Genomic DNA, 11,488 nt, shown 5'->3' with positions numbered 1-11,488 from the left:
TTATTCTAAACAATTTCCTCTCTCTTGCTGTGTATGAGTAATTTGATTTGACATCTGACCACTATGGGCCGCGTCAACACCCCCCACACGTAACTCCGGTAAATCTCTTGATTTTCCGGTTTTACCCTGTTCTTCAACACCTAGTTCCAATACCGCAAGGTTAACTACACTTCGTCGGTTTACTCCTTTGGCAGTTCTGATCAAAGCTTGTCGAATTTTCCCATCCTGTCCTTCGATGACTTCGTCGACAATTCCTCGAATCCACTGTTTCCGGTCCTTTCCATTCACTACAAATACCAGATCGTCTTTCTTAATTTTCCGTTGTTCTTGGAACCATTTCGTACGCCGATTAATTGATGGTAGGTATTCTGTCAACCAACGTTCCCAAGCTCTATCAGCTAAAAACTGTGATCTCTGAAAAATGTTTCTTAACGCATCAGCTAGTTCCGTCTCAGACTTGGGTTGAAATTCTTCCGCTTTAACGGTCCTCAGGAAATGGTTTGGGGTTAACGATTCGTCCTCCATGACTTCCTGGGATTTGTATGTCAGTGGTCTTAAATTTATCATATCTTGGACTTCGGATAGAGTAGTCCAGAGAATCTCATCTGTTAGTTTCCTTCCATCATCTAATGCTTTCATTGCCTCCTTCACTGAGCGCACCATCCTTTCCCAGATGCCACCCATGTGAGGGGTTCCTGGAGGGTTAAAATGCCACTTCGTTCGAGGAGTGGTCATAGCTTCTGCGCATTCGTAGTGAATCTGTTTCTGCATTTCATTCCAGGCTCCCGTAAAGTTCGTGCCATTGTCGGAGAAAATGTCTGTTGGTGCTCCTTGTTTGCATACGAATCTGCGTATCGCCATAAGACACGATGGTGTAGATAAAGTGTAAACTACTTCTAGGTGTATCGCTCTTATAGATAAACATGTGAAAACAGCAACCCATCTTTTCTCCTTGCGCCTACCCACTGTTACTTCAAGCGGGCCTAAGTAATCAACACCTACGGCTTGAAACGGTCCTAGTTGAGGAGTTATGCGTTGTATTGGTAGCGGTGCCATCATCGGAACTCGTGGAATACAACGGTGAACTTTGCACCAAACACAGTTTCTGGCGACCATTCGAATCACGCCGCGCAATCCTATGATGTAAAATTTTTGTTGAACTTCGTTGAACACCGTTTCGCGGTTGGCGTGTCCGAACAGTTCGTGATAATGCTGAATAATTCGCAAAGTTAAAATGTGATCACGGGGCAGTATGATAGGGTGACGCTTGTCAAATGGAAGGTATTCAGCTTTTTCTATCCGGCCTCTGACTCGCAGAACTCCCTTTTCGTCTAGGATAGGTGTCAGCTTAAATAGTTTGCTGCTTGTTGGTAAACGACATTCCGCTTCGTCGCGACCACTCTCCGTAAATTTAGATAATCTGTATATTTCATCAGGAAAACCATCACTTTGAGCTTGCAACCATAAGATAGATTCAGCTCTTTGAAGTTCTTCACTTTGAAGAGGACACTTTATTTTTTTAGATTTGACTTGTAGTTTCAGTACTTGCGATTCTTTCAACTTAGCACAGAGCAAGGGTTCTCCGTTTAGTTTCCTTCTCAAATTGGCAACATACCTGACAACTGTAGCGGTTACTCGTAAGATTCGATTCCAAGATGACATATTAGTCACGGGAATGAGGGAAAGCCGTTGACCACCCTCATGATGGAGTAAAAAACATGGTTTGATTTCTTCTGAGATGTTCCTGGGTGAGCTGATTTGTTCTGGCCAACAGCTTTCTGGTTCATACAAGAATGCGGGTCCTCGATACCAAGCACCGTCCATGTCTAACGGAGATCCCATTCCCCATTTAGTGAGGACATCTGCGATGTTTTGCTTACTGGGAACCCATCGCCAGTCTGATATATTCGTAAGGTCTTGTACTTCAGCGATACGGAATGACACGAACTGCTGATAGTTACGAGCTTCAGATCGAATCCAGCTGAGCACGGTTCGGGAGTCCGTCCACAGGATACATTTTCCAGCCTTCAGACGATGATTTTGCTGAACCGTTTTCATTAACTTTGCTCCGCGAACTGCTGCCATGAGCTCCAAGCGCGGCACCGATATTCGTTTCAATGGGGCCACTTTTGCGCTCGACATCACCAATGAAACCTTCACACCATCGGCCCATTTTACGCGGAAGTAGACGGCACACCCATAGGCATACTCACTGGCATCGGTGAATACATGCATTTCAAGCGATTCAATTTCTTTTGAATGTAAATTTCCGAGGTAACATCGATCAATACGAAGGCTTTCCACTTGAGACATTATTTCGGTCCATTTTTTCCATTTGGCAAAGGAATTGTCATCTATGGCTTCATCCCACTCACATCCAGTCCGCCACAAGTCCTGAATTAACATCTTGCCTAGAATTGTGAAGGGAGAGAGTAGCCCTAGCGGATCGAAGAAACCCATAACACAACTCAGGACAATCCGTTTTGTCGGTCGTGAATTCCCATATAAATACTGTCGAACTTCATCTCGATGCGCAGTGGAAAAGCAGAAAACGTCATCGTGGGGTTTCCAAATGATCCCTAACACCCGTTCAGTATCGGTTTCTTTACACTTGTTGAATTTGATAGCCTGTTCCTCACTGGGTTCTCCCAATTTCAAAAGCATTTCTTCAGAATTCGAAACCCAGTTTCGAATTTCGAATCCTCCTCTGGCATGAATATCTCGCACTTGGGTGGCTAATACAACCGCTTGGTCCAGCGTATCTACGCTGTCATAATAGTCGTCAACGTAGTGGTTTTCTACTATCGCAGCAGCAGCTTCAGCATATTCCGTTGCATACTCACGCGCATTCAGGTTTTTGATATACTGGGCAGAGCATGGGGAGCATGTTGCCCCAAACGTGGCCACATCCATGATATAGATCGTCGGTGGCTTTGAACAATCTTCCCGGAAAAGAAACCGTTGTACCTGTCTGTCCTCTGCCCTAATTCGGATTTGATGGTACATCTCCCGAATATCTGCACCAAAGGCTAAACGTCGTTCCCGAAAGCGACTGATGACAGACGGCAGAGACACCGTCATATCAGGACCCTTCATCAATTGAGAATTTAGCGAAATTCCTTTAACGGTTGCCGCCGCATCCCAAACCAGACGGACTTTATTGGGCTTATTTCGATTTAAAACTACGTTTAATGGTAAGTACCACGTTTTGCTGGCGTTGGCTACCGAAAGTTCCTCCGCTGTCGCTACGTGCGCGTATCCCTTCTGCAAGTATTGCTTAATTTGTGTGCAAACATTTGAGTACAATTGTGGTTTATTTGCCAGTCTTCGTTCTAGTTCTTCCATTCGCCTCAATGCCATTCCATAACTATCAGGGAACCAAGGATTATCTGTACTCCAAATTAAACCTGTTTCGAACCGGTTACCGATTCGTACGGTGGTTGCTTCCATGATTTGACGTGCTCTTTGTTCCTCCTTTGATTCATGCGAAACCGAACTAAGGTTTTCTTCCACCGAGTATTGGAATTTTAACAGGTCGTAGATTTCTTGGTTGGTAGGTTGTACATGAATCCCAACATATCCACTCGAGGTGGTAAACGGTGACTCCTTAACTGGACCATACACTGACCAACCTAATTTCGAACGTACGCCTATGGGTTCACCAATATTCCCCACCTTCGTTTCTAATGGCGCTATCGTCTCCAAATTATTGAGTCCGATTAAAAGTCCGGGTCGCTCGGCTTTGTAAGATTGAACTGGTACTTCTGCGAGGAAAGGATATTGTTGTTTAAGTTCTTTAGTATCTAGCACTTGCATTGGGAGGAGGAGCTGCGAAACCGTTCGAACGTTCCTTAACTGCCATCGTTGATCGTCAGTTCCTGACGATATTTCGACGTCCGCTCTGATGGAGTCCTTTTCGGTGCGCGACACGTCTGCTGTCCATTTGATGGTTAACGGATCCGACTCACCCACTAGATTCAGTTTTGCTGCCAATGAGTTTTCGATCAAAGTAACTGATGCGCCTTCGTCGAGAAAGGCAAGAGTACTCACAATTTTATCAGCAAAGTATAGACTGACAGGTATCATGCGAAACATAATACTGGAGGAATCAGGGAAGTGCGTGTTTAGAGATACAGTTGGGCAGGTTGAAGGGTGGAGGAGTGTATGGTGACGATCTCGACATCCAGCAACATCACATTTTATTCGGTGGAATCTGCAGGGCAGTCGCCCATGCTCATTCAGGCAAATATGGCACAGTTTCCACTTCTCCGCTAGGTCAAAACGCTGCTCCTCAGACATTTTCTTGAATTCATCGCAGAAGCGTAGACGATGATCCGTACGCCCACATGCTTTACATGGTTTTTGTGCTGTGAGTGTTTGTCGTTCTTCAACGCTGTGAGTGAAAACTACTCTTTCCTTGATTCTTGGTTTTTGAGAATCTAGTACAGATTCAACGTCCACATTTGTTTCGCAAATTTCAGACACAATTTTAGAAATGAATTTTGCAAACGTGCGTAGATTCACGGTGGATTTTCTCCTTTTATACCGCACCCATTCCCGTTTGTTAATTGCCGGTAATTTGTTTACAAGATCTTGAATCAAAGTGGGGTTTATCAAGTGCGCATATAGACCAGATGCCTCCAAGTGACTGCAGAGCTGTTCTACTGCATTTCCGAACGGAATATAAGTGGTTAACTTTTCTGCTTTTGGAGATTCCAATCTACGTACTTTGTCGATGTAGTGTTGCAATAAGATTTCCGGACGACCGTATAATTTGCGTAATTTTTTTATGACTTTGGGGACAGATTTAGGATACAACAGGAGTCCACGTACATTTTCCAAGGCCGGTCCTGTTAGGCTTTCTTGAAGGCGAACTAAGTTTTCGATGTTATTGTAACCGCACGCCTCGGTAGAGGATGTGTAGCTGCTCACAAAAAGCGGCCATTCTTCCGGCTTTCCTGAGAAAGGCGGAAGTCTTCGGTTGATTCCATTGCGTGCCGTCAATTGTGCTTTCGAAGGTCTAGTTCGATTCCCTTGTGAAACAGCCTTTGAACTAGTTGACGAACATGACGATGAACTATCGGTGAAATCAGAGAGAGAGCCACCCGAGGAACTATCAGTCGAGCCAGCTTCCGAATCTAATACTGCAGTTTTCTTATTGTAGTTTCTACTCTTCATTGACTCACCAGGTACTTTCCAGCATTGTTGATCAAGTTGGCGTAAAGGAGTCGAAGTTTTACCACGAGAACCCTTTGGCAGCGCAGTTTGGGATTCCAAGCTGAATTCTGCTAATTCTTTATCCAGAGCGTCCATTTTAGATTGATAAGATTCGCGCATAGCTTTGAGTTTTTGTAAATGCATTCGCTTATCTTCTAAAGCCTTTTCAAACATCTGTTGTTCCAATTTGATTTGCCTCTCACGTATTTCTGTTTCGATTCCATACTGCTTTGCCAACGACTCAATTTCCAAATCTTGTTTTTCGAACGCTTGCCTTCTTTCCACGTCGAGTTTCTCTTTTCTAATCTGTTGGTTTTCGTCCCGAGTAACAATTGTTTCATCCTTATTATCGCTGAGGAGATTTGTCCGTTGTTCAGATGTCGTGCTCGACTTATCTGAGCCATCGGTTTTCTTTGTAGCACCTTTGCGACCGGCTTCTTGCTTCTTCTGATATTTGGCGTACAACTGCTGGCACGCTTCGGACGGACAGAACCACTTCTTCTGTTTTTTGACCTCGTCCGTGACTCCAACGCAACGGTAGTGGAACCACCCTGCACAACCGTTGCATCCAACCATTCCTTCATTTTGTGTGGATATTTGGCCACACGACTCGCAGGGGGTTGATGTAAAATCCTGTTTTCCACACGATGCCATTTCGAAGGTTCGATCCGTTTATCCGATAAAAATTTTTGAGAAATATTGCGGTGATTTTCGGATCTTCCTGGAGATAATCCACCTTTTTGCAGCAGTACAATAATAGACAGCTCAACTGTAAATTTATTAGAATAGGTAAACTAAACTTGTATAAACTTGTTATTTTCGATCAAATACTCACAAATTTTTTAGTAGAACCTCTCTTCTTCGATTCGCTATCGTGTTTCTGACCGTGGATTATTTATAATTCTGTGGTTTAGTCGAAACTTTCTTTGCCGCCTAATAATCGACCTAATTGATAATTTCAATGTTAAATAAGAATTTGTTTCCCAGTTTAGTTTCAATTTAACTTACATACGAGATTTGATTTATAATCTATGCCAATTATGCGCAGCGATTTGAAACAACCTTTCCAACGATTGTATCTAAATATAATTGTTCGATCGATTGATCGTATTTGAGGTTAGTTCCTTTTCTGTTGATGGTGTCTAGCAATCTATAAATTTAATAATTACTTTTCTTTTTCAGGTGTACAACTAACGGCGTTTACTTACAGCTGCTGAAGGACCTGTGTAACTGGATAAGCTTTGGACCAACAGGCAGCCGACAATTCCTTCGAATCTATCAGCTCAGCAGCGTGGCAATGATCGACAACCTAAAGTGCAGAAGTACTTTCAGTACTTGGCTTGATTTTTTAGCATTTACAACTTATTATTAGTACATACCCAAGTTGTATGGTATAGTTTTAATAAACGCGAGCACTTCTACTCTAACTCCACTAAATTTCTATTATTTCGTGCTAACTATTCGCGGAAATCAACTTATAACCAGGTGGTTTTCCATCAACAACTTTTCTTCCCTTTTTCCTATTTATTTTTCCTTATTCTAAACAATTTCCTCTCTCTTGCTGTGTATGAGTAATTTGATTTGACATCTGACCACTATGGGCCGCGTCAGATTGCGTTTAGAGTCTTTTTTCTTAACACGCTCAAATATGTTTTGAGATTTCTCTCAAATTTAACATAGTTTTTCATTTCATGACGTAAGACAATATTTGCTCAAAAATTACTCAAAAATTTAATTAGCAATTACAAAACCCAAGATCCAAAACTAAGTACTTAAACCGACAAACTTGACTGATTCTTTGGTGACCTTTTTTTCCTATGACATTTTTGCTCAAAATTGCATGAATTAAAAAAAATTAAAATACGTACTTATTATTTTGAATTACTATTTAAATATTCATTTTAAGTTCGTTTTTCTACTTAAATAGAAACTAGTTTTTCGTGTTAAATAGAAACTGTTGCAAAATGCATCCTAAAATCTTTCAAATGATGATTAGGATTTGTATAAAGAATCCTTTAGCACCAAAATAGGAAACTTTCTTTAATCGATGGTTGAAATCTTAAGTTTGCATCACAATCTGCTGAACTTAGATTAAGATTGCCAGAAGTTCTGCAGCACGTATCCGGGCCGGGCAAATCCGGGATATTTTATTTAGAACCTGGCAAAATTCGGACATTCAATTTTCAAATTTTCAAACCTTAATCCGGTCAAAATTCGGAATAATTAGACAAAAATCGAGGAAAAAAATTTGACTAATTTTTTTCGCAGAAAAACACAACCAAATTTTGAATCGTATTTCAGTCTCTCAAAAAATCGTTTATGTTCATTTTAATAAATCTAGCTTGTAAAATTTCATTTTTAGGCTACAAATTGAAAGTTATAATGATGCTATTCAATTGTTTTTTATTTTGCGATAAAATGTGAAAAAAATCGGAGAAAATTTGTTTTTTTAAACAAAATTTGGGCGATTGAGCCTTTTCCTATTTTTTTTTAATATCCGGAAACGTCCGGGTAAAACAGGGGAATCTGGCCAGCTTAATTTTGCTTAAATAATTTGAATTTACAATAAGTTTATTTTTTTTAAAGAAAACCTTCAATTAAGAAAGAAAATTCTAAAAATAAATCCAATTTTCAAAGCTAAAAGTAAAAGACTTTAATTTCGAAATACAAATCGGATTTATCCAAACTCGATTTAATTTAAATATTTTCGTTTGAAATTAAGTTTTTGAAAATACTGCAATATTAATAATGTTGAATAATACGCCAAAACATATGGAATTCCCAGAAATTTCTTGAAGAGAAGATACATGTTTCTTAATCACCAATTAATTCTTGTGCGAGATTTTTTTTTTTGCAAAATGAACTATAATTTTACTAAATCTTTGTCATTTTCAGTTGAATTGTGCAAACGGACTGACTTTAGTTAAATTCTAAAATCGAAGTAACAATCAGAATTATCATCCTGCAATCTCTTGCAACTTAAATCCTTACCGAAATAGTCATCTTGATCATTTGATTTCGATTGTGGAACTCATTTACATGCTGAATCTGAATCTGAGTTTTAAACTTGTATTAAACATTTGAATTGTCATTCTGTTTCGAAATTTCAATACGTTTTCTGAAATGAACATAAAAACGGTTTCTGATTTTAGAAATATGAGCCAATCTGTTTCGGAATTTCAATACGTTTTCTGAAATGTACATACGGTTTCTGATTTTAGAAATAAGAGCCAAGAATTGAAATAAGTTTTGTAGCCCTTGATTATGAATTCATAATACAAATTCGAATGTTTTGGATTTCAATGATTATTCCTTATTTCAATAATGTATTCCGACTTGCAAATCTAAATAAAAAAAAATTAAATTTCGAATGATGAATCTATACCGCTATTTTGAAGCTTTGTTATGTTTGAATTTGAGCATAAGAATAAAGTTTATGAATTTAGAATTTGAATGTGATTTAAAAAACTAAATTTTAAAAAACTCTAATTTTATTTCATATTCGGAAAATATTAATTAAATGTAAAAAAATGCGTATGAGTTTCGAAAATCATGAATCAAATTTTGTAGGAAATGTTTGTTTGTTTGTTTCGATTATAGTCGTTTTACCATCTTTATGGCATTCGCGACTTTATCAACGCTGCAGTTGGCGGATCGTTATTGAAAAACTATCCGGTACAACTGTGTTCGATGTTTACTCTTGGGTTCGAACTCGCGGACATCGGCTCAGAAGACAACAGACTTGCCAACTGAGCTATATCTCAAGCCCCGTTTTGTAGGAAATGTAAAACCAAATTTAAACGACGATTTGAAACACAGCTTTTTATTTGAATTTTTTTATGATGATTCGAACCGAACATAAGACACCTAATCCGAAATTTGAAAACAAATATAATTTTTATTCTGATGGTACCAGAATAAAATTTAGCATTAAGAAATGAATTACTATCCATAAGTGAGAAAATTTTGAAAATCTGTAGCTGAATTCTGAACCTGGGACTAGTTTTCGAGGTTTTGAAGTCAGTTTTGAGTCAAGATTTTTACTAACATTTCTCCATCATCAAAATTTGATTAAAAATTTATAATTTTGAGTTTAAAGTAGAATACTTCGCGTGTTTTTGATGAACCCTAATAGGGGGGGTTTAACCCCAAACCCACCCTCCCCGTTCCTACGGCCATGTCACCAACTATAGAAACCGTCTATACGTCTGCGAATCTATATTTAAATATCCAAGGAAATGGATGTGTTAGTAGGGGAAAGGTTTTAGATCAGGATGGTGAATGGTGCGATCATCGAGTTATCCTACACCCCCCTTTGCTCCTAGATTTTTCTTAAGAAAACTTCTATTTCTATCTTTGAGGCAGTGATAAAAAGTTTTATAGTAAAATAGAAGTGTGTTTAATTTTTTTTCTTACTTCTAACTAACATTTTTTTCTTGTTCCTGATACACTAAGTTGTTTTCAAAAACAACCCTTTAGAGTAAAGATACTTTTATCATACTTCGAAGAATATTTATTAGGAGATATTTAAAATATAAAAATTTTGGTGATGGATGAAGTGAAGCATTTTTTTCTTTTTAATTTTTAATTACATATATATGGGTTGTGATAACTAAATAAGATCGTTTTCGGATACTTATCAGTGCAATTCAAATCTTTGCCTCATATTGATTTCACGATTGCACGGAAAAAACAAATCAAACAAAAAAGTTGGTTATTCCTGAGCTTAGCTTAACAAGATTGAATTTGCAGAAATAAACTCAGTGTAAATCAAAACCTTAACTGATTTAGACAAACATGACCTATCAAAGCTGCGTTTGCCGTAGAATATCAAAAACTTATCAGCACCAACAAAATGCCATATACCTAAAAACTAACTCAAAGTATGAATGGACTACGTTTAGGAAGAAAACAAATCATAAGTCACAAAATTGTGGGAATCAAATTATTTTAGCTTTTTTTTGTGACTACAAGTTTAGTTTGTTCATCAGATTTTCATTTTAACTTCCAGATTGTTTTTAGTTGATCCTAATTATTTGAAAATCAGAATTCAAGATTCAACATGGAAAAATTAAGCATCTCGCAACTTTAACGCACGTTGTCACGAATTGAGCTTTGGAACGCTCTGTTTGAGTTCTGATTCACAAATGTTCAATTCAACGTAATAGAAAGGTAAATTAAGATATAGATTTTATTTAAATGTTTAAACTCAAACTGCAAATTTAAAAAGTTCACAATATTTATTCGGAGTATTCCTTCAGATTTTTACGCCTCTCATAAAAAAATAAAAAATCCAATTACAAGTACTTATAATCATATATATATATATATATATATATATATATATATATATATATATATATATATATATATATATATATATATATATATATATATATATATATATATATATATATATATATATATATATATATATATATATATATATATATATATATATATATATATATATATATATATATATATATATATATATATATATATATATATATATATATATATATATATATATATATATATATATATATATATATATATATATATATATATATATATATATATATATATATATATATATATATATATATATATATATATATATATATATATATATATATATATATATATATATATATATATATATATATATATATATATATTTATATATATATATATATATATATATATATATATATATAGAATATTTATTAGGATTTTATTAATATTTATATATATATATATATATATATATATATATATATATATATATATATATATATATATATATATATATATATATATATATATATATATATATATATATATATTTTAATTATTCTTTATTTGAAACGGCTCATTTGTTTAAGTTTGAAGGAGCCAAACAGGTTTTTTTTTTGGTTTTACAACCATTTTTTAGTCTAGCGCTTTTTTTAAAGAAAAAAAATGTGATAAAAATATGAAGATAAAAAAGGAATAGATTTGCTTGGAAAATTAATCGAGATTTTCAATAAAAATATTTCTCTATAAAATTTACTACATAATAAATGTTTTCCATCGACAATATTGATAAAATTTCAATAATTATGTATTCATTTATATTATAATTTCACATTTTCAAAGGTGGTTAGTATTAAAGAAACATAAGATATCAAAGAAAAAAAGAACATAAGCCGTAAATATCATGAATTTTTCGAAGAAGATACAAAGATGCCTATATGTTGAGCTCCATTGGACGACTGTTGGATCTTGT

At 36.1% G+C, this 11,488-nt stretch overlaps 1 protein-coding gene across 1 annotated transcript; it reads right to left on the bottom strand.

The window, feature by feature from the left end:
* Window positions 1–5,871, bottom strand: LOC129752025 (uncharacterized). The gene has a single exon (XM_055747815.1). The coding sequence runs from the start codon at window positions 5,869–5,871 to the stop codon at window positions 1–3; it is 5,871 nt and encodes a 1,956-aa protein (XP_055603790.1).
* Between the last annotated feature and the right edge of the window lie 5,617 nt (window positions 5,872–11,488).

Source organism: Uranotaenia lowii, chromosome 3 (genome assembly GCF_029784155.1).
Source record: "Uranotaenia lowii strain MFRU-FL chromosome 3, ASM2978415v1, whole genome shotgun sequence".
NCBI classification, from domain to species: domain Eukaryota; kingdom Metazoa; phylum Arthropoda; class Insecta; order Diptera; family Culicidae; genus Uranotaenia; species Uranotaenia lowii.
This window is presented reverse-complemented; position numbering and strand designations above follow the sequence as displayed.